Below are 24,627 nucleotides of genomic sequence, written 5' to 3' on the forward strand. Positions count from 1 at the left end.
AAAGACACTGAGGGTTCATGGGAGTTCCACCATCCAGTCTACATGTGTTTTGTGGATTTGGAGAAGGATTATGACTGTCCCACTGGGTTTTTTGTTGGGGGGGGGGGGGTTACTGTGGGAATATGTGCCATTGGGTGACAGGACCGTTGATAAAGTGTGCTTCGAACCAGAGTTAGAGCTGTGTGCATACTCTAGTTAATGGGACCTGCCAATGTTGTAGCACCAATTGTCAATTAATATAATCTCTATATGAGATTGCAGCCAAGGAGTGACAGTGACCTTTAGAATGCAAACACATTATTTCTAGCCTTGTGTGAAGTGGTTGTGATGAGCGTAAGTACCCCCAAGGCCCATGGAATCCTGCTGGAAAATGGTGGATTGCCCTCTTCAGGTTGGCAGCCAGCTGCTGTCCTAACTGATTCAAGGGGTTCAGCCAAGGGACTGATGCTCTTTTGTGTCAGAGGGAACTTGTTGCGGTAGATTCAGGCTTCGGAGGAGGATGCCCTGTGGATGTCCCTCTCTTGAAGTATTCAGAGCATGTTTATTTGGAAGGAGACTCTGAGCCCACTGGGGGGATTAAATCCCACCTGGCCTCGGAATATACCAAGGTTGTGGGGAGGGGGAGGACACGTGGGATACCTTGCATAGACTGCAGTTGCGATCTAGACCCCAATGAGCTGCATGAAATGGGTTGATGGATGAGTGAATTCAAACTCTTTCATCAACAACTGTTGGCAATATTTAGAGGCAAACGGTGATATCCATGTGCTTATAAAAGATTGGAATTCAACAATTGCCTGCTCATGAAGAAAGTTTGGCTTGTCTAGGTAATTAATGTAAGACCTTTGTTTTCACAAAGTGAGCATACAATTCAAGACATATAGTTACTATGCCAAGTATGGGGTACATGGTTCTAAAATAATAGCATTTCAACAGTGCTCTGCACTCAGTGGATTATGTCAAAGAACACAAAACACAGTTCGTCTGAAGAACGATGGTAACCCTGTCATTTTAAAACTACTCTTGTCTGACACCACTTTTACAAATCAGGCACAGGGCTACCTCCTCCTCCCATGTTTAAGCCCACCATTGCTCCACCTGTGGTATCTAAACAAGCGGAACTCTGAGACAATAAGCAGCCATTTGTCACCAAGACTTCAGCAAATACTCTGGAGTAAGAAATCTTTATTCTTCACTCCTTCCTGCCTCTCTTCCCTTACTACATTAATCCTAATCTCTTTATATATATCCCCCTCAATTCCCCTTTCCTGTTACTTCTTCTGTCCTCTTCTGTTTTCTTCATTGTCCTCCTCCATCCTCATTCGCCTCTCCTCCCCTGCAGCTCCATTAGGTAATGAGCCAATACGGTAAATTACAGCCACTGCCACTGTACTGTGTGTATGACTAAAAGACCTTGCGTAAGAATGCCCCTCGCTCTGCCAAATCAGCATTAGCCACAGCTATGCGGCATGACACAGGTCTGATGTAAGGCAGTCTGCGGGTTACGCAGAGCTTAGTCCGTCACCACAGGACTCGTGGGACTTGTAGCGGATCTCATGTCTTTACAACACGGAGAGATGATTATGACTGGGTCGATATCACGAATGAGAGGCTGTATTGATGTGAGATAGTCAGTGGAAAGGCTTCTTTCCCTCCTGCTGTCATTGCTGGGAATAGACAGAGAGAAGGAGAGATTCAGAGAAAGAGACGGTGTGATGGTAAACTGCCTGCGATCCGTCAAACTCTCAGTAGCTGATGCAAATTCCCGCTAGTGTCTTAGAACAACTGTGTGTGTGTGGGTGTGTGTTCGTGTTCCAGGCAGCTCAACAATCAGTGTTTTTGTGTGTACGGTGCAGTGGAGCAAGTATTGCCTCTCCCCTTCGAACGGGGCTGAAAAAATATTAACCAGCTGTTTTTGGACCAACTATGTTTGGAATGTGTGTCTTTGAATGCAACTGCTCTGCAAGGGACTATTATTACCTGCAGGGTGTGCCGGTTATTGAGTGCTGCTCCACAGACAAACAGTCTCCAGTAGAAATAAACTACAAGGAGATAGATGTTTGTATTGTGCACTTAGATGGGCAGTGGTTCCATTAAGCCATCTTATAAGGGATTGACATGTTTATGCTTTCCAACTGCTAGTTTATGGAACTTCAACTTCATAGATCGCACAATAGCCACTCCAGGCACTCAGACTGGTATTATCGCATTGCGAATAAGCCACTTAGCCCCTCATGATAACTGTATGTCTGAACTTTACCATGCCCAGCAAATACCCAAACAGATTCTAAAGAGATTACGTGTCGAGGAATGAATGGTATGTCTGTCAAGGCGAGACAGTTTAGCCCACTCTCAAGAAATTGCCCCCAGCTGTTTTAAAAATTAAATTCATCATTTGAGACAAATGCAATGTTGAAAGCCTAACCGGGGCAGGGCATTTGTCTGTGGAACAAAGTAGCCAAATAATGGTGATTTCTACTCCAACCAATTAGTTTTAGGGTAAGATCAAGACATCTGAATGATGATTAGTAACCTGCCAGATTAATGTATTAGCAGTCAATTATTCAACTGTCTATTTTATTATGGTTTTTATTAAGGATTGTTTCCCAATGCCATGCCCCACATGCGCCACAATTTCCAATAATCATAAAATGAATTGAATTTAAAGCTGATGAAGAGTACGGTTTTTGGGTGTTTCAATGAGAGAGCCTCATGATAAAATCACTTTTAACTGGCTAGAAATCCTGCAGGCCCCAGTGGACCCACGCGATTAGTCAAGCAGGTCTTTTCACTGCAAGAGAGGTGGAGAGAGAGGGAGAGAGAGAGGGAGAGAGAGAGGGGAGGGGTTGAATTGGGGGGAGGAGGAGGACGACGAGGGAGGGGGGGGGGGTCACCTTTTGTGCAAATACATCAACCAAGAAGACTGCAACCAGCATCAGATTTCTGTGTGTGTGTGTGTGTAAGAGAGAGAGGCACTCCTTTGCAGAGAGAGAGAGAGAGAGAGAGAGAGAGAGAGAGGGAGAGAGAGAGGTAGCCAGAGAAGTCCAAAAAGCTTTGGAGCATTGCAAGAAGAAAGAAGAGTCGCTGCTGCCAGATTTACACACTCTACAACCAAAAACAAAGTGATATACTTTTCCTTGAAAAAGTTAGAAAAGCGGCCATGGACGGAACCACATTCGGACGCACGTCGCTCCTGTGCACCTTGCTGCTCTGGGCATTTCAAGGTACTTCGCGTTGACACTTTCCGCTACTTTTTTATTTTTTATTTCTTTTATTACAGCCCGTTTTAGTAACTTTACAATGCTTTACAGGCGGTGCTGGTTAGGTTTTCATGGCTTCAGGCTGCAGATTCTTACTTTACTCTTTCGCGGACTGCCGAGTTTTAAGAGGTCTTACCGGGACAGACCTGTCCGTACGTGCCGCAGTCAGAAGCGGCTCATTGAGTAGTTCTCCTTGGACACTTTGTTGTTTATTTATGTTCTATATTTGGTTGGCGTTGAGCAACCTGTTACAGGCGGAGCAGATAAGCCGGAAACACGCCGATAGCAGGTGGAAAACCGGATTTAACCAAAAATGGACATACGTGTAGCCGATCGAACAACTCATGCTGGTTTAAACTGCAGCCTAAGTGGTGAAAAATAAATAGTAGCCGTCCGGTTGCGCAGCCCCGAGCACGGTTTATCTCCGCTGGTGGGATGTTTTAAAGGGTTAATGGTTGCTCTTTGTAGTTTGTGCGGTAAGTCTCAGCTCCGCACTTCAGTGCACTTTAAAAGCGCACACCGTTATTTCAGTCTGCACCCCGCTGCCAATTCAATAACACCAAAGCAGCAGCATGTACCTCTGCGACGCAGCCACAGTGAAACAGATTGAACTTTCAAAATAAAACACGGATTGAACAATAATGTTTACGTGTAAATAAAGTGTAGATTAAATGTCAAATCTACAACAACAACAAAAAAAAGCTTCCAAGAATGTTTCGGACGTTCTAAACATTTTCTTCCTGAACAGTGCGAGATGTGACGCTTTTATTTTGCCTGACTCGGGCGCATCCATGCTGCTGTATGTCTGGCTGCTGGGTGCAGTTTCCAGCTCTTTGAGTCTGATCTGCGGGATTTGCGTCTCCTTTGCTGGCAGCGCGCCTCGCCCTCAGCACCCCTGGGTGCTGCCAGAGAGACTAAGCCAATTTATATTCAACTTGACTTTATCCTCATATGATCCCCGTCAAAGTAACATGTCTGATTACTGACCAAAACCAAGTCGGCTATATATCCATGAAAGGAGTTGCTGTGATGCTCTAGGCTTCAAGTTTAGTATTGACCTGGTTTTGCGTTTGCCGTAGAGGTTCATCTCCAATTCACTCCCTCATAACTGGTCATGTATAATAGATCAGTTGCTTGATGTTGATATCTGTGTGTCTCATGAGTTTGGCTTGAAAGTATGTGTGGGTCCTATTTGACTGTGAAGATCAAATTTGCTGGAATGCTTTGTGGTCAGCCTGTGAAAGTTATTTCTAATTCCTGGCCTGTGCAGAGAGTCTGAGTGGTTTGAAGCAGGATGAGCTGAAGGGCGGGGTTGGACGTGCTCTGCAACCCCTCCCCCCCCCTCCTTCTGTTTTATAGCAACCTCTTTTCATTTTATACAAACATAGCATTCTTTATATCAGCCTCCACCGCCCAAGTTTTACCTGGTTTAGCTTTTCCTGCCCTCTCCTTCCACCTCCCGCCTCTTCACCGCCCCAGATCTGCTTTTACAGAGCGACTTCCTCCTCCCTGGCGTCAGAGACAGTAGTGCTTTGCTGTCTGTCTGTCCTTCATGGAGCCTTTCAACAGGTGCCTCCTAAAAAAGTGCCCTGTAATTGATGGCCGCAGTGTTAATCACACATCCTTCTGTACAGCTGCGGCGCTTTTGAGCACAAAGGCTCAGTTCCAGGTGTCTCTGAAGACTTTTTTCTGAGCGGATGTTGAGGAAAATGCATTACAACATTAAAGCCTCACACAACTACAAAGAGACATAAGGTCGTTGAAATACAATCAGTGTTTTTGTCTGAGTAGTTTCTTTTTTTTTCAAAGCAATAACTTCTGGCACTGCTTCACTTTCTTTTAAAAGAAGGGGTAAAAAGAACAAAGTGACATTAAGAGACAAAAGCAGAGTCAATGGTCAGATGAGTTTGCACTAAACTGTAGCGACTCCAAAGTGTTCAGGAAGCGGCGGAAAGAATCGCAGCGACAAGCATCAGCTGAGTGCAAGGTGTTAAAGTCGAACACACAGCGTCAGCCTCTTTGTCTATCGCCACCTTAATTCCCACAGTCATTTCCTCACTTTTAATTTCTGTGCCCCTCCGCCCACCAGCGCCACATCAAAAGTGTACCCCCCGGAGACGTGTGTAATTATTATGGTATTAGGCCAGAAAAAGAGCCATTTATCCATGAGGAGATAAAAGCCAGGGGACCTCTTTTCACAACTGTCCTGGGGCACTCGGTTTTAGTCTCTTGCAAGCATACACACGTGTGCATTCCTAAAAGCACGGATGGCAAATAGTCACGCACACATAGCATGCATTCACTGAAGGGTGCGCTCGCACAAACCTCAAATTATTAACACACCTGCACACATAATATGCCACCACACCCGGAAGCACACGCATGTAGAACTGCAGGATGTTGCACTGGAAGCTCGTATAGCAGCGAGTGACAGATTGATCGTGACTGCTTTGGGAGAGCAAGTCCATGTTTGCCCCCCTTGTTATTTAGGCCTCTGGGGGAGTGGGCCTTGGAATGGAAGGGCTGTAATTATTGGGGTGGTTCATTCTCCCCTCCGCGTGCTTCTACATAATGTGTGTGACAGTGACGGAACAGAGCACTGAGAATGAGTGGCATTCCTCCGGACACGTCGGAGCTCGCTCTGTAATGTGTGTGTTTGTTTGTCGTCACTTCAAATTCTATGGACAAGGGCTTCCTTTCTTGCTTCAAAGCCCCCCCTCCCACCACAAGTCACAGGCGGTAATCCATGTACAAACAAGTGGCCACAATGCGGCCCCCATCTCACCATCAAGAGGCAGTGTTATAGGTGCAAAGCTGGAGTCCGCACACAGGTTTCACTCGGGGGGGCACCAGTTAAACATTAGTCGGTTAAGGTAATACCATGTTGTGGTTGGAAGTCCATTTAGTAATCATTGAGCTCTGCTAAGGGGATTGGAGCTGTGTGATAGCACACTGATGTTGGCTGATGAGCTGGAAACCAGCAACCGGGCATCAGCAGATGATAGGTTGCGTTCACGTGATTTGAAGTCAAGTTAGTAAGAAGCATGTGTTTCACAGCGGAGATGGGAAAAGTTTACCCTCCGGCTTTTTCGTCCTTGAATCCCCCGCAAGAACTTCAAAAGAGCTGCAGCCAAAGCTGTGATTACGCACACTTCCACAGCTACGCATACATAAAACAAAAGGTGCATTTCACCAGATTAGCTTGGGCTTTTTCCCCCCATCTTCTTTGAGTCTCGACCTTTAAGTTTGATTGTTGTGAAAAACCTACGTACACACTCTCATGAATATGTAGAATAAGGTGTGAAAGAAGCGGCCGAGGAGTTGTTTTGGTGTCATCTGTTGCTTGGAGGATGCTGTCTTGTAATTATTGTTCGTTGTAGGCAGGAAAGGAAGGAAGCAGAGAGGAAGGGACAGACAAAGAGAGATCAAGGGATGGGATGAGAGATGATTACACCTGACTGTTGTGAAGCCACCGAGCTTCATGTTGTTCTCGTCTCGAGGGAGGAAGATGACGGCGATGGGTAATTTCAAATGCAGCCTTGAAAAGAGTCTACATGCGTCTGTATGGGTGTCCTTGTCTCTTCCTCTGTGTATGGGATGGTGGGGGAGGCAAATCAGAGTTTGAGCAAAATTGAAAATTCACAAAGCTCTTTCGGGAGACGAGGTTAAGTGCTGGCAATCCATTTAGCAGGAGAGTGCTGTAGCAATACGTGGATAAGAGCCTCCATACCTCAGCCTGTTGTTGTAGGAATAGATAAAGCAGCAGGATTGGCCTGAGCTTCTTTAGCCACGCGTTGTACAGATCTGTGTCATAAATCGGCAAGGAAATACGATGGCCTACATGTTTTGTGCCTGCCACAGAAAATGGCATTCATACTACTACACCCTCTTGTGACCAACTGTTTTAATCAGTCACGTAGCGTGTGACTGTGGGGTGGGGGGCAGAGATAGCAGCAGTGAGGATCAGACAGGCGGAGTACGTCAGGATTGACGGATGCCAATTAGGAATGGGGAATGTCAAGGAAAAGCCTGGATCTGTGGCCAAGGAGATCATTTTCCTGGCAGCAGAGAGGAAATCCTAACCCCTGCGCCCCTCCAACCCTAAACCCTCCATCTGACTGTTGGCTGGCGAAGCGTCCTCTGGGAGCCCCGCAAGCTGTTGCTTTTCAGACATCAACAGTTGCCTCAGCAGCAGTTGTTGAATGCATCCCTCCAAAGAAGCCACACACACGCACACACACTTGGGTTTCATTACCACCTCCGTCTTTCAGACAGTGTCTTTCCACACCACTGGCTTGTGGGGAAAGGAGAGAGTAAAACGGTATGTTTGCTGTTAAATTACCCCTAATTTAACTTGCTCGTCTCGTTGATTTTTGAGTATTTATTTGTCACGCTTCTTCAAAATGACTGTACATGATTTGAATCACTTCCCATGCTACCGAGTCAGGATTTCAAGCCTGTGGGCTGGTATTTGAATGCACCTCTGACCCAGTAATTCCTTCTTCCGAAGGAGTGGCTTCAGAAATATGACTGCTCTGGATCGAATGATAACCAGAAGATGAGGGTGACGTGACGTTAACTCGACGTGAAGTTAACTCGCCTACAGAATGTTCTGTGCAGACATGTGTACACGCGTGTGTGCGTAAATTTACTCAAACGACCGCCGCAGAGGTTGGCCAAAAACCACTGCCATTAATCTTCTCTCTTTTAAACCACCTTTCATGTCCAATCTCGCTTTTCCATCTGTCAGAGAACATTCCTGCACCCCCCCCCCCGACTTTAATCTAGTTAATGGTTAAGCAGCGGTGGTTAACCTCTCCAGTGAGGCTGGGCACTGTTTGACAATGAGATCTTATTGCTTTAACTGAACCGTGGGGACCTGGAAGACAGGAGTGGGAACATTAATCCTCCATGAAGGGAAGAGGAGGAGGAGCATAGGGGGGGATGTGTTTGTGCGTGAGGTGGTACCAAATATACCTTTCAGTTTATGTCAGTATTCTGTGTGTTGGTTGTTCACTAGGACTCCATGTCTGCTTGTGTGAGGAACGGGGGTTCCCCACGTTACCTGAGAACAAGGCCAGAGTATCATCGCTGAACAGATCCAGTGTCAGTTTTCAGGGCTCGCCCAAGGACATAACTCGTCTTTGTTTTGTTGAGGTTTCGCTTACCTGAGCCCCCTCTGAAACAACGACCACAGCCCTAAAGTTCCCATCTCTCCTCTCTGCCTGTGTGAACTTGACTTTGAAAGACAGTAGAGGAGTAAAGTTACCATGCTCTGACTGTTAATGTTCTTCCAAAGTCACATTCTGTTCTTAACTTTAGTTTGAGTCTTTTTTCTCTCTCTTTAAGTTACATTTCTCTCTGGAATTCGCTTGTCGGTCTCTTGACCACACCCTGCTTTACGCCCATCTCTGTAAATCATCCCTTTTATCACTGTGTTTTTGTTTTTTTCCTCTAAATCTCTCGCACTCATCTGTCTCTCCCTTCCTCTCGCGTGTCTCACCCTCCATCCGTCATCTGTCTCTCGTCCCTGCCAGGGACAGACACAAAACACATGCGTCCTACGGAGACCATGTGTTGTCTAATCATCACAACAGCCTGAACAGAAGGTGGCCACCGGTAGCAGCGTGTCTCAAATCCCTGGTGATTCTGAGCAGAATTCCTTATTTTTGACTGACGGTTCAGTTAATGACAATAATCAAGCCAGAAGACTCACAGTCACTTTCCAGCGGTGCAACAATATTAATGCAGTTGCGTCTCTGTACACTGTTGCAGCAGCGTAAGGCACTTGACTTTGCTGATCCAATAAGTAGAGTGCCTTTCTTTATAGTTGTTTTTATTGGGAAATTCAATGCTGAATCTCCTGCGTTGTTCATCAGTTGTGTCCATATTCCGGTAATGCGAGGGGAGTCGAGTTTCATAGCTTAATTTTCATTCAGCCTGGCAGGAAAAAAAAAGTACAAGCTTGCTCCCGGTCCATATGAATATTTAATCCAAAATCAATGCCTTTCAATTGGGTTATGACTCCATCAGGCTAAATGATTCCCAATTACATGTCTTTGCAATCTGCAGAACAACAAACGTGATGGATAGTTATTGTGGGGATAATGTTAGACTTACAGAGTGCCTAACTGATTTAGCCTCTTGTTATTAAGGGATAAAGTAATTATAACCCCAGTGTTTTGCCCCGAGAGCGTCTTGCATTCTGCCCTGGTCATGTCGCAGCAGCAAGACTAAATTTAGTTCACGATTATTGATACAGAATGACTATGAAGCAGAAGCCAACTGAATATGCGGTACTTGTGAAGAGCGACTGCGTTAGAGATGCGGGAGGGCTCAGAGAGGCTGAGGGGTCTTGGACAGGCAGCTTGGAGGACCCCCTTTGATCCCATTCCTCACCCACACCACACACAAACACACTTCAAGATTTGTCTCTGTGGAGAATGATGAAAGATGCACCGACTCCACGTGTCAATTAGCAGTTTGGGAGTGTGCGCTGCCCTGTGTGTCTATGTGTGTCTGTGTGTGTGTGTGTGTGTGTGTGTGTGCCTGAGCATTGAAAGCAGTGTGTGAGGGTGGGGTTGGTTAATGGCGGGGGCAGAGAGGACACATGTTCAATAATAAGGCCTGACAAAGGGGGACAGGCAGAGGGGAGGCAGGGTGATGGAGCTCTCAGTACATGCCACTGCTTTTCATTATGTCTCACTCGTACTTACGGCTGGAAATCTATTCCATTATATGAATAGGAATATTTTACCAAATTGAAATATATCACAGCATGGCCGGTCACATAAATAAGGAATGAATTTCAGTTTGCTTGACATAATTCCTTTTGACTACGGCTGCAACTGAATGATTCGTTTTCATAGATTAGTTTGCTTAATATTTGATCCTTTAAGTCGATTGTTTGGTCGATAAAAATACTGTTTTCAAATGTCTTTTGTTGTCCAACCAACAGTCCAAAGCCCCAAGATATTAATCTGTTAATGTCTTATTAAATGAATTAGTTTATGCAAAACATAATGCATCACAATTGAGACACATGAGCCAAGAAATGACAAACAATTAATTGACTGTAAAAATTGTCACCAATTAATTTATCTGTTGATTGTTGTGATCAATAGACTACTCGTTGCACCTATTCGACCACTTTGTAAGACAACATAATATAATCTTCCATCACAATCTGTTACCATTGAAAATCAATGAACTATAATGCTGAAGTATCACTCACCGTTAAAGCAGCATGGCTCAGCTGCAAGGCAATTGATCCTGTGCATCCTGGCCTCAGAGACTATGAGTTAATAAGTGCTATACTTAACTGATATCATCTATTTTCTTTATGGACTGGCTTCGAGTTTTGGAATCAGCACGAGAGCCAAGTGCATTCCACTCCACTGTGTTCATCTCGCATCATTAAGTGCCTCACTTCATACTATGCTGTAGCCGTGGGACTCCTCACTGCGGCATTTTTCACATGTATTTTTCAGTGAGGTCTTTCTCTTTGTGCAGCTGAACAAGGCTACATTGTTGAGACTTTCCTGTAGGCTGTTGGAATGCAGGTATTAATGTTGGGCTGATTATCCACACGGCAGAGAGAGAGAGAGAGAGAGAGAGAGAGAGAGAGAGAGAGAGAGAGAAGGAAGAAAGGAAAGGAAGGAGAAAGGAATGGAGACAAGGTGAAGAGTGAAGGAGGGCAAAAAAAAGGGAGCGCTTGACGAACTCTCGGTGGTACTCTTCGACGTTTAAACCGTGTGCGATTGTGCACGCGTGCATGAATACATGTATGTACTGTATGTAGGTGCTTAAGAATGTTACCGTGTGTGTGGGTGTGTTCATCCAGATACTTGTGAGAAGGGGTGTCTGGGTATTTGAATGTGTGTCTGGAATGCAAACCCTATTAACTGAACTAACACTGCAGTGTGTGTGTGTGTGTGTGCGCGTGTGTGTGTGTGTGTGTGAGACAAACTAAAGAGCAAGCTGCGTGTGTGGGGCAGGACCCGACTATGTGTGTGGGCACCCGTCAATTGAAGCAGTCAGGGCTGTTAGGAGCATGTGAACATTTACTTCAACCCCAGCATGAACTGGAATCCGGATTTAACGGAGGTTATAAATAGTTGTGTGTAATCTCACATCGATGGCAGTACCAGCTGCGGATGGGACAGTGTTGGAGCCCAGCACTACTCTCGGGGGGCCTCACGTTCACATGCCTTGTACCACCTCTCCTTAGAAGACCTTATTAGACTTCATGTTAAACTGATGTCTACCGGATTAATACATTTGGCAAAATAATTGGATAGAGGTCAAGCTTTTATTTGAGCTTTACTATTTATTTCTCTATTGTTCTCGTTCTCTATTTCTTGCTTTGTCATAAATTGGTGGTAGTTTCTTTCCCTGTTTGCGTCGTGTCATATTGTGCTGCCATGGTTGTGGCCTCTGGTTCACCAGCCGGTGGTATTTGATCCAGGCTGTCAGAATTGGAGCCTGCTCTCCTTGGCAAGGAAGTTGGCAAGCTAAAGCCAGCCAAAAAAAATCTACCATCCACTGCCTACACCCTTTTCGGGAGTCCCTCGGCGCACCCACACACACTCCCCACCTCTCCCCATCTGTTTGTGTGTGTGTCTTCGTTTGGCGCCGCTTTAGGGGCAGTTGGTGTAACGGTTCAAGAGAGCATCAAAGCCCGGCCCACCATCGGCATGACGGTGCAAACAAAGTCAGAGCTCAGTATGCAGCAGTGACCCCTTGCTAATGCTAACTTCATGGGTAGACCGGATGAGAGATGCTACATGCTATGGTGCAGTTTGAGCAGACGTGGGCCTTATGCTCACATCGGCGACAGCCAAACAATGGCATACTTGTCTTCCTGTGGCTGGCCACCTGTTCTCTCCTCCCTCGCTTTGGCTGTGTCCAAGTATCCGAACAGGACCTCCTGTCCTTCATCCAACACTTTCTCCTTCCCCCACTGTGCTTCAGTCCGTCTTTCTTTTTTCGTTGCCTTCTCCCATTGGGGAGGGTTAGCATTTTGAGCAGGACAAAGGAAATGGTGGCAGTGACAGCGAAAGAAGAGAGACAGCTGGACGGGCATGGACTGGAGATCGTGTTGCATGTGTTCACTTACAACACAGTCTGCACCTCTTTCTCTCTGTGGCCTCATTTCTTCCTTTCACTGTCTCCTCACCCTTCCCTGTCTTTTGACAGTTTCCCCTTCTTCCAGTTCCTCTTGTGTTCTTGGTTTCTGTTCTCACAACTGCTATTATTCTCCCTTTCGATCATTCTATGTCTTATGCCACCTCTCTCTCTCTCTCTCTCTCTCTCTCTCTCTCTCTCTCTCTCTCTCTCTCTCTCTCTCTCTCTCTCTCTCTCTCTCTCTCTCTCTCTCTCTCTCCTGTTTCTTTTGTCTTGTTCGTGTCAGCCCGTTCCCACTCCACTCTGTGGTCAGAGCCCCTGCGGTGGATTATCAGTCAGTTGACTCACAGAGAGCAGCCAAAGCCTCCAGTACAAACCTGAGACAATATCCAAATGATTGGCTGGTTGGCTCCGGACGACAGAAACAAGCCCCCATATCAGGTTGAGCCAGGCTCGGTCCACAGGTCTGCCAGTAAACCATATTAGCCGGTAACACTGCAGTGCTTCTGTTTGTTTGTGACAGCTGCTTTGGATGTAATGCTGCAATCCAAAATGGAACAATTTATCAGATAAATACAGAAGCTGCTATCGGCTGGTTTCACATGACGGTATTATGAATGTGGGTGGGAAGAGGAGTTTAAATTGCAGAAATCAAATGTTTTTTTTCTGAGTAGCGGGCGAGGCCATCTTCAGTCATCAGTGAGTTCAGAAAGTGCTCAAGTTTTGAGTCTTCATTTCCTGCATCTGTATTCACCAGAAAGAAATGAATGGAGAAAACCGTGAGCTCAGTCGAGGCCGTTCGCTGCTGTAGAGATGGTTGTGTTTTTTTATATATAAATCTTGCCTACAGTGCACATTTTGGGGCATAGCTCCCATATGTGGCCACTTATTCTCAAAATGTTATGAATGAAGCAACCACTTGGTGTGATTTATGGTGAGCATCTGTGGTTCTCGTGCGCTAAATGTATACGTTGCCTCTTCAATCTGCGGAACTCATTTTACCCACGATCCACTGGGTCTTCCAATCCCATCTGCCTTATTGTGCGCGGCTGAAACTCAAGCTGGAGTGTTTCCTCCAAGTGTTACCTCCATGTGTTACCTCCCTGTGTCTCTCCCTGCCCTCGCTTGTGGTTCACAGGTCATTATAGAGAAATGGAGATACAGGGCTGGCTTCTCCCCCCCCCCAAGCTACCTTTCTGCTTGTCCATGAAGTCATGGAACATTCTGGAGCCCTGCCGATGATTGTCAGCCTCCACGTCTCCTGTCACTTGGCTTACTTCTCTTCCACATTCCTCAGCTCAAACTTCTTCAGTCCTTCTCACCTCTACTTGGATTTGACAGCCCCTCCCCCACCCCCATTCTCCTTCCTGTCCTTTCCTCTCTTCCCTCAGTCTCCCCCTTCCTCTCATATACCTGTAAGGACATGTTTTTTTTTTTGGCCTGCCTCTGCAAACCCTTCTCAAACACCTTCCCCACCATGAAAGTCAAAATTCGCCCAAGGGCCCTCAAACCAACCGCAGAATGTGTGTAATTCTAAGCCAGGCATTACAAGAGCGCGCTGCTCTCAATGACATGTGGTGACACACGGACTCAGCGGCCTTTGAGAAGAACTCACATCGGTGACTCGCATCACAACAGCGGAAAGAAATTCTGGAAATGTAAATTGAGTAGCTTACTCATGCTCAAATCGACTGGGCCTTTGATAAAAAAAAAGAAGATCTTTCATGAACAGGCCTGTGATTTTGGACACAGTGTTATGAATAATGAATGATTGATGCTGATGGGAGGTCCAGCTACGCACCGCCGCCGCCACTGCCGCCTTTGAGTTCATCTAATTGAAACAAGTTCAATAGTATCATGTCTGCTTTTATCTCCATCTTGTTTCCTTTGTCTTTCCATCCCCCTCTCTTATAATGAAAAGCACGGCTGATGGCTATGAATATCTAGTCATATGATCACAGACATAATATACGGGATGCGTTTCATTTCACCCTGCTCTTTGCATGTTTTTCCCCGTTTCATTTCTCTCTCTCTCTCTCTCTCGCTCTCTCTCTCTCTCTCTCTCTCTCTCTCTCTCTCGATCCACTTTCGTTAAATTCAAGTGAAATATTTTTTCATGATTTCCCTTTCTTGTGTCACTTACAAGAACGCTGCTAGGCAGGTTTTTGATCTTTTCCATCTGTATCTAGCTCAGAATGGTGTCCTGCCCACTACCCTCTATCTAACCCCACCCTTCTGTCCTCACCTCCAGACCCTCCTCCTCCTCCCTTTTCTTCTCTAACCACCCAGCCATGCTTTCTGCCTCCCTCTGCCTTCGTATGCTCAAACGTCTCTACATTATTACCAGATGCCTGGAGATGGAGGAGGTGGATGAGATAGTTCCAGGGTAGTGGAGGTGCTGATAGCTAAGCTTCGACGCACCTACGAACTTCCAGAAGCCTCCTTCTTGCACACATGCACAAAGATATACACGCACTCAATCATCCTGCTTTGCTTCCCACCATGTGATGCTTTATTTTGTCCATTATCTAAAAACAACCAGCACTTTGCAACGCCTACCTGGACCATCTGCTCCTGTAAACACCTACAACGAGACATACAGTATGTACTTTGACAGAAACCAGAGTTTTCCTTTCGGCTAACGCTTTACTGTATTATACTTATTTATATGTAAGCCAGGGCTAGATTTAACCCTCAACGGTGTAAAAGCTGTCTAAAAGCATAGACATGTACAAAACATCAGAGGTACCTTATCTTAGGACTCTAATTAAAAGGGGAACCAACCTCTCTCCATACTCTGTGGTATGCAGTAGCCATGATGAAAGCAATTCAATGAAGGACAGCCTGACACACTCCTTTCGTATGCTTCATTTCCCCCTTTGATTCTGGTATGCTGGCCATCAGCATTGCATCTTCAGTAGCAATGCAGTGCCAGTTTTGCCACTTCCCCCCCCCCCCCCCCTCCCTCTCTTCCTATCAGCGTCTGTCATCCTTGTAATCTCTGCCTGTCACACTCAATCTTCTTGTCATCACTTGTTTTGTTTTCTGAGTTATTCTGACTGTTTTTCGTGATATGGTATCTTGGCTGGACACGTGGTTTGCGCGTTTACATGAGAATGGAGGCAGGGAGGCACAGTATTTCAGGGGAGTGAAGGAGATCCTCTTCTCGATGTTTGTGGCCAGTGGTAATGGGGAGAAGGGATTTTCAGTTTTCAGTCTTGTCCGCACTAAAATGAATAGCCGCTTTAGTTTGCTCCAACCCTCTCTGAACTGCTCTGTCCTTCCTTCTAGACGCAACCGTCATGTTCTTATTACCACACTCTTCACTTGGTCCCTTGGCTTTCAGTAGCCAGTAAAAGAGGCGTCAGTAACTTGAAGGGGGCCACACTATTGATGAAATGTCAGTGGGGAAACATAGACCTTATAGAAGTGTAAATGGGCTTTATTTAAATCAGGGTGAATAATTGTGTATGTGACTGTGCGTGGATGCCAAACCGCCCGCAGGGTCACGGGCCCATCTGGTGTGAGATCTCATGGGAGGTCAACGGCACTGACGGCAGCAGATGACCGTGGCTATAGTACACTTCAAAGGAGAGGAGGAGTTGATGCTATTTTTGTCCTGTGTGTTTTCCTGAAAAGCCGGACATGGGCACTGTGTGAGCCTTAAAATATGTCGAGAGAGAGAGAGTGAGTGAGTGCTTGGTGGTTCATGAGGTTTGGTGAGGGAGTAGAATGTGGCCGAGGCATTTTTCACTCTACTACTATGTCTGACCTTTTTCCCCCTCTCTCTCTCCCCTCATCCTCTTCCTCTCGCCCCCTCCCATCACTTGTCTTTGTCTCTTTACCCACCCGTGACGACGTCCCACTGTTTTTGTCTGTTTGTTTTTGACTTTGCCGTCTCTTCAAGCAAACCCACCAGCCCTCACCTGCCTCACCCCCCTCCCCTCTCCTCTCCCCTCCTCCATCTTCATCAGCCCCGCAGTGTCTCTATCTTCCACCTCCTGGAGCTGCAGGTCCGTGCAGGTTGAGACACGAGTTGTTTTGTCTCTCTCAGGTTTCACACATTCCAAATGTTATCACCTGGCTCCGGTTAGCTTAGCTGATACCCATCTGCACGGGGGGGGGGGGGGGGAAGTCAATCACTTAGCAGACAATGACGGCAATGACGAAAGGTCTGTGCCAGGCGTGGCCTTAACAGCATAATACACGTATGTCATGATGGACGACTTTGGCAGAGTGTCACCGGCAGAGTGTCGCTGGAATCTAGTCAAAATGAATGTTGAATATTTAAATCTCAGCTTCATTTCACTTATTAGTTCATCTGTGGTCTCGCATTCATTTTCAGAATCCGGGCAATGAATAATAATTTAATGAAGCATAAATGAATGTGGAAAATGCAGCCCACTGGGTAGCAGATTGTAATTTTACGAGGATTGGAATAATGCACCTTCTGAAAGTCCCTGATGAGCCTTGATGTGTAACTGAGTTAGACATTTTCGTGTCTGTTTCGTGTTATTCAGAAAAATGTGAAGATGGCTTCATAAAAAAACAAATCCGAGCTTGGAATTGAAATGATTCACGCTTGACGTTTCCTGTAGTTTCGCTCTGTCGTCTTCAAGCTCTCCTCTTTTTTTCAACCTTCGTTTTATCAGGTAACTCGAGGACAGTGTTCCCATAGTTTATTTCTGCGTCTGCGCGTGTATCTATCCACGTCTAATCCATCCTCGAGGCTGCTTCTGTTCCCTGCGGGCTCAATGTCAGCAGCCGGACTTTGATGTCAAGCCACAATTTATTTGTCTGTCTCTGCGGACTCCCCTGCTGTCCACATAATGTCAGGCAATCAATAATAATGTGACCTACCTATCTACCCCGCCTGCCCACTGCTTTAGTTATTCGCCCCCTGGCCTGCACTGTTCCAATCTCTGACCTGCCCCTAAATATAAAAGCCTTCTCCTGGCCTTTCTTCCCACTTTTAACAATAATGCCTGTCTAGCTGTGACAATAACCTCTGTCTGTTACCATGGAAACATACAGCCCCCCCTAAAGCTTAGACCAACCACTACTCCTTTCATTTATGAAAAAAAAACAACCCAAAACTGCTCCCTGTATGGAAACAGATCAAAAGAGGATGTGTTGAAGATATGGATGCATGAAGAAAGAGAGAATCAGATGGATCAGCTGTTTGTTCATGAATATGTTTAGTGGGCCCTCGTCTCCGCTCCGCCTCAAACCACCGCTGTATGTCTGTGGAAGTAATGGAGAATGGGAGAGGGCAGGTGTGCCATTATAGCGCAGATTAGCGAGGAATGCTGGAAGGTTAACGCAGACGGGAGTTGGCTAACTCCAGTGCATATTTGTGTGCTCTTGCGAGCTCATATTCCGTCGGGGTTTACGATAAAATACGTGTGCATAATATGTGATCTGCATGCCACTCATGATATGTGTGCTTGGAACTATCCATATGCTGAATGATATTTGAAATATGCTCACTGGGTGTGTAAATATGTGGTGTGTGTGTGTGTGTGTGCATACGTAGCTTTCTTCCATCTCCTTGCCCTTCCCATGTATGGGCAAGCGTCAGCCTCTCACTATCTCCTCGTCTCCAGCTTATCTGCCGGACTGTCTCGAAGTCTTGATGCAGAAAATAGAATCTGCTTTGTGAGAATGCATTCTCTATTCCTCTCCCCCCCCCCCCCCCGTGTGAAATATGTCCCATTCAACATTCAACAAAATACCGCTAGACACAAAAGATAATGCAGCGTGACACGGACAGTGATGTAGGATGCTTTTAACTACACCACGAGGGTGTTTTATCTCTCCATAATGAGCTATCTGCATGAGAAAACTGTTGGCATCGGTTGGAGGCAGAGAGACATTTGAGGAAGCTGTCCGCATACAAATGAGTGTGGTGCCACTGTATCTATGTCTATAAATATATCAGCATGTGTATGCACACTGGCGTGTACGTTTTTCTCCTGACAGCGAGCATCGCACAGCGTGGCTGTTATTAGGTCTTTCCAGTACCCGGCCTCTCAGCCAGCCAGCCGGCCATGTGGTCCCTCTCCACTCTAATTAAACTCACTGTGGTTCCAAGCTCCAACCAGAAAGACACAACCTCTGTGCCAGACTCTGTGTCAGCTGCTGCCAAGACCTGTACATTGGCGTGTGTGTGTGTGTGTGTGTGTGTCAGAGAGGGAGAGAGAAAATTGAGAGGGCTCATAACCACATTTACCTCGCATTTCACTCCGTCAAGTAATAGTGTAGACGCGCCAAGGCACAAGAGGAGCAGCAGGGAAAAAACAAATAGAAATGTGAGAGCGGAGACAAAGACGGATCTACAGTAGACGCTTTATTCAAATGGTTGTTGGACTGAGGGAATAGAGGGAGTTTAGTGGATTTAGAAATCAAGAGGAAGAAAAGAGAGGAATGCAGGAGAATAGTAATTAACTCAGAATTATTCTATCTCTGAGGGATCAGGGGGATTAATAGAGGCTTTGGTTTGGATTCTGCACCTTTTGCTCTGTATCAGCATGGGAGTCTGGTCCCTCTATGTAAACGTGTGTGTGTGTGTGTGTGTGTGTGTGCGCGTGTGTGTGTACCGCATGTGTCTCACTGTACTCCAGAAGGCTCCATGTGTCTGTGCCAGTGGGCTTGTGACCGTATCTGCCAGCCAGCCAGTGATTTTGTGTGTATTGATGTGTGACTTTGTACCCCCCACTTACTGAAGTTCATCCAAGCATTATGAGTTAATCCGCCATAATAGGCAAAAAAAGACAGAAAGTGGGGGAGAGAGTAAGGTAGGGGGAGAAGGAACAGGGGGAGGGAGGGGTGGGGTGGGGTGGGGGCGGCATAAAAAGGTAGTGAGAGTAACAGTCGGCCTTGTGTGAGGTATTCCAGGCAGGAGACTACAGATTTAGGGCCAGACAGACCGTTCTAAATCTCCGGCTTATGCGCTGTTTTGGGACAGCGAGTGTTGATAGCAGGCAGGCAGACAGCGAGTGTCGTTCAGATGAAATCACGGCTTTGAGCGCCTCACCATCGACATTATGAATCCACCCAAACACGATCAGGAAACACTGATTGAAGAGGGAGACGGGGAGCAAACTTATTATTATTTTTTTTTTAAACCAATGAATCAGTGGTGGAGTATGAAGAGGTGAGAAAGATAAGTTGGAATCTAGTGGTTTAGCTGACACATGGAGGTCAATGGTGGCAATGAATTAGCACGAGTTATGGAAAGAGCAAAAAAACAACAACAAAGACAAACATGGCGAGGCGTTAGTCATGTATTCCCAGTACACAATGAATGCGTTCATCTTTTAGTCAGGGTTTCCCGTATCTCTTAACCTCCCACTGAGTGTTGCCACTGTCAACACTGCATACGACTGTTTGCCCAAGACAAGAGGGGTTAGGGGGAGGGAAAGGGTGGGAGTAGGACCGGAGGGCAGGTGCAGGGGTAATTTAGTGATGGCGGAGGAGTCGAGGTAGGTTTTATCCAGCCTGTCTGGAGCCAGTGACCCGTTCTGTGTGTACACAGTGTCTTGTATCTCTTGATCTATATCGCTCTCTTAACTTTTAAACTGTGCCATTTCTTTTGTTGTTCAGTTTAGTTTTTTACCTCTGGCCTTCCTTGAAGTCAAGATTGCCAAGATCCTGTTAACAACATGGACTTGAATATGTTTTCAGGAATGCTCCCTTTCAAGCTCTTGTGCCCTTTTCTTTCTGCTTTGCCCCTATCGCTCTGCCAGTGTGTTCACGCCTTCCTCTCTATCCCTCTATCTGTCCCTCACACACGGGCTTTACCATTCTGCCGAGCGCGAGGGCCTGTTTTAAAAAAAAAATGGAGCAACGGATGGATAAGAAAAATGGCAAAAGGGATAAGGGATGTAGAGAAAGGAAAGAATGGAGGGGCAAATCAACCCGTACTCCAGTGGCCTGTTATCTCATTACAGCGGCACCGGCTTGTCACGCCCGGCTGCCTGGCCCCCTAAGGAGCGCCCTCACCCCCTTATAAGACCCCGCTTTATTCAGCAAGCGCGCTCGTATTTCAGATTGGGCACAAAGAAGGGCAATTCTCTCTGGTCTGAGCTGTCCACACCAGATTTGTGTATCCTATATAGCCCAGGCAAGGCTCACCGTCGAATATTCAAAAGGGGCACGGCCACATACACCGAAGCCTTGTTAGTTGCTAGTTATGAAATGATGCTTGTGGATAATGGAGGCTAATAGGAAGAGTGGATATCCATTTGCTCCACCATTTTCTGCCTGTTCCAGGCCTCTTGTGTCGTCCCACGTGGGTATCAGAAGAGGGCTTCAAGAGGCAACTGCTGTCAGCTGAAGTAGTGGAAATGGTGTTCCCCTCTTTGGCTTTTTCTCCCTCTTCTGCCAAAATGAAGGCTCATTAGAGGTGAAGGGAGGGCCGGTTTTAAACGGGATGGGCAGAGTGCTACTCAGCACTCCTACAGAGAGACAATGAGAGAAAGACAGTGAAGAGGACACAGCAGAGAGAGAGAGACAACGCAGAGTGATTCTGCTCAAGTGGAGCAAACCATCGGATAACACTACAAGCAAGAAGAGTTTTTATTTTCATGAATGCATCAGTTATAAAAGCAAAGGTGGAAAAGTCCGATTGTAAGGCAAATGTGCAAATTTCATGTGAGAATAAATGACCATCCAGGCTAACATTTTGTGGCGTTTCGTAAAGATCCACACTAAAACTGACAGATCTTCTTCTCTTTGTTCAGTTAGCAAACTGTCTGTCATCCTGTGGACAGAAATCTAAAACAGAGGGAAACAGATCTGTGTAGCCGGCTGCAAGCGAGGGTCTGTTTTCCATTAGTTCATACAGTGATTTAATCTCAAATATCTCAGTCATCTTAAAAAGGGGCAAGATCCGGATGCAAGCTACAGCGGCATCTTGGCGATATTTACCCGTAGTCCCTCTGTTACCTCCCTTTGTTTACCTCAGCTTGTGCAGTGTGTGGATAACCCGTCCACCCAGGAAAAGGCCCTTTGTCAGGCCAACCAAACACCTGGGTGCTACAATGCAGCTTGAGATGACTGCTGGAAAAAAAAAGGTAAAAAAAACAGCGACAGTGGGAGGCTGTGCTTTTGAGGAATTGAGCTGTTGAGATATGAAGGGCGGGCAGGTGTGTTTGTGCGTGTGTTCCTCTCTGTTTGTTACTGTAAGGGTAATCACACTGTAAATAGACTACTGTAAATAGAACTTGAGACATCCATCCCCGGACTCATCAGTATTAAAATACACACGAGTTGGCAGTGCAGCTTGTTTCACCCTTTACTGAATATATGTGTGTGTGTATTTGTGTGCGTGTTTTGGGTAGTACGGTTTCAGAGCAGAAATTTTGAGACTCGCAGATACACATGTTGGCCTGCTTTCACCTTACAACTTATATCAAATCGTATTTCCCCTCCGGAAACGAAAGTGTCTGGGCATATTTATTTTATCTTAACCAAACACACCGTGTGCCTTTTGTGTTCTCAAAGACACACACATACACAAACACTGTAATGGACACACTCCAGTGGGTTGTTTATTGCAGTAAATTGGACATAAGAGCTACCTTACGCTGAGTATTTATCCGCACTGTGTGCTCGGACATGACTTGCAGACTGAATTGATTTAAGGATGGAGGGAGAGGGGAAGCGAGAGAGATGGAAGAGCACTTTGTCCTCACCCTTTTAGTGAGATTAGCTGTCTCTCCCTTTATTTATACTCTGAGTCAGCCTTTCTCCTCGCCCTCTCTCTGACAATCTGTCCTGACGATAGGAAACAGAGGCGTCAATAAGTTTTCATTTTGAAAATGTAAAAGCATTACAGTGACAAACAGGCAGCGAATAGAGCACGGACTGTCCTGCAACAGCAGTGATGTTGGGTTTTTATAAAAACAGAAGGGAAGGACGGTGAATCCTGAAGATGTCCTCCCTCGAAGAACATGCTGACTTTTTTCTTTCTATTCATCTTAATATGAATGACTTCCCTTGACACACTGAAAAGTAAAGGACTTTTAATGGAGTAATAAATACTGAAGTACATAACCTAACATGCTCGACATTCGCAAAATGTGGAATATCCTCCATGACGATGAGATTAAGTTTCTGCAGCATTTTGAGAAATCACTGGTTGATACTAATGTTACCAGCATACTGCCCTACCAGTGGGGCCCTTGGTGAATTCTGAGAAAATGCACCCAATGATATCTGAGTGCATGGAAGTACGAAGATCTTAAGAAAGAAAGAAATGGCAGATGCAGTGCTTTTGGACCTCTTGACAGTCATCCAATTTGTATTATATCATCAGAAATAAAAATTAAAAATGTTGGAGGACAACAGTGAGACATTGTCTAACACTCCCAGTTTGTCATCCATCCCTCCATCCATCCATCCATCCCTCCCTCCATCCATCCATCCATCCATCCATCCCTCCATCCATCCACTTCAGGGCTGCTCCTTCCCCGAGAGGAATTTATAATCTTTACTGCTGCTCCCATCACTGAAGGCACCTCATTAGGATACCCCATTATGGCCGCCAGCGACATTAGCGGCAACATACGCAAGCAGATTGCCTCTGCCAAACATATGCATATCATTCTGGCCCATTAAAGCGAGTCATTTACCTTGATAAATGGGCAGAGGCAGAGGGGAATTGAAAATAAACGCAGGGGACCCTCTCCCTCCCTCACTTCATCTTTCTCCTTGCCTCAATTTTAACTCCTGCATCTACGACAGCTTCTGTGCACAAGTTTCCTTTCTCTGGCTTGATGCTCATGCGCCGCCATTTTGCATTTTCTCAACCAAACTTTTCATCGCATCTGCTGAACGCGACCCCAGTCCAACTCTCCTTTCTTTTTTTGTGGCCTGCCTATCCCTTCATTCCTGCCTCCACTCTGTTTCTACATTTTATTTTTCGCCATGGGCTGTTTCAAGGAAGGAGGGGAATACAGCGAGAAAGACTGGGAGAGAGAGAGGGTTGAGAAAAGGACAGGCTGTGTTAATTGGAGTGCCTGAGGCGAGAGGGGTGGAAGGAAGGGGGAAAGGAGGCCCAGATTCAGGGGCCCTGAAACATTAAATATTAACACCTTTTCTCATCTCTGCCCCCTCAGTGACATCTACTGATTGGGTTCTCTCTCTGTCGATCAGGACACACACACACACACACACACACACAGAGTCCTTTCTCTCTTTCACCAAATTGAGTTCCCTCTGAAAATGAAAGGCATGCAGGAAGAGACTTGGTTCGGTAATTGGCTAACCCACTCTGGTTTGTGCCCTTTGATTTGAAAAATAATGAAATTCCTCTTGATATTTTTATCCGATCCTGCATGTCGTTTCGCCGCTATGGCCTTGCTTTGTTATTTATTTGTTACGCCCACTGTGTTAAGACCCAAAAGCGAGCTCTAATAGACTCTGGCCATTGTCTTGCTAACTCACTGTTAATGGAGTCACATATAATGGCAGCAGATTGTGTCGGCTTAAAGATATTAGCTTTACAAATGGCCCAGATATTCTATGTGAGGTATGATTTCAATTTTACTCAGCTAACTCGAATGGGGACACTCTGAGAATACTTTGGTTTATCAGTGAGACGATGTATCAAAGCTACTTTTGCAGAAGCGCTTACACAGCACTAAAACTCACATGACTCATGCATTTAGAGCTCGATTTATAATCTCTTTATAAGACGTCTTGGCTTTTGTTTTAGTTTATTTTTTCAACCAGAGCGGGACGCAGGACCGCAATGTCAGCACTACAAATTCTACTCATGCACACTGTCTCCGAGTTTTCCTTTTTTTTGTTTTTCTCCTCCTCGCTCCTACCATCTATCCTTGTCCTCATTTGCTTCTTCCGACTCCCTGGCTCATGTTCGAAGACAAACCCACCCACCTCTCCCATCCCAACACACACACACACACACACACACACACCGCACACACACACACACACTCAATGACCACAGAGCTCTAAACTCTCCTGTTTGAATGGGCTTGACTTCTCGCCCAGTTGCCAAGACGACAGAACCAGCGAGGGGGAATCTCCTGGTAGACAAAAGAGTGTGTGAGGGGCCGACCTTGTAGCCCCACTTCACACTGTTTGCTTGAGTCCATAAACTGCCGTGAGATGACACAACACACACACTCACACACACACGCACACACTAGGAGAGCTGTGATTTATCTGTCGCAACTGTGATGTTACCCCTCTGCCCTCGGCTCCAATACGA

At 46.0% G+C, this 24,627-nt stretch overlaps 1 protein-coding gene across 2 annotated transcripts in view; it reads left to right on the forward strand.

Moving 5' to 3' along the window:
• Positions 1–2,985: 2,985 nt before the first annotated feature.
• bcam (basal cell adhesion molecule (Lutheran blood group)) overlaps positions 2,986–24,627 on the forward strand; it is a 43,878-nt gene continuing 22,236 nt past the window's right edge. The window contains exon 1 of one of the 2 annotated variants that reach the window (XM_079275003.1): positions 2,986–3,224. In XM_079275003.1, the coding sequence (XP_079131129.1) occupies positions 3,161–3,224 (64 nt within the window). In that variant the 5' untranslated portion in view covers positions 2,986–3,160. The remainder of the gene's footprint in view (positions 3,225–24,627) is intronic. The other variant, XM_079275004.1, reaches the window with a different exon arrangement.

This window comes from Melanostigma gelatinosum, assembly GCF_949748355.1.
Source record: "Melanostigma gelatinosum genome assembly, chromosome: 9".
Lineage (NCBI taxonomy): Eukaryota > Metazoa > Chordata > Actinopteri > Perciformes > Zoarcidae > Melanostigma > Melanostigma gelatinosum.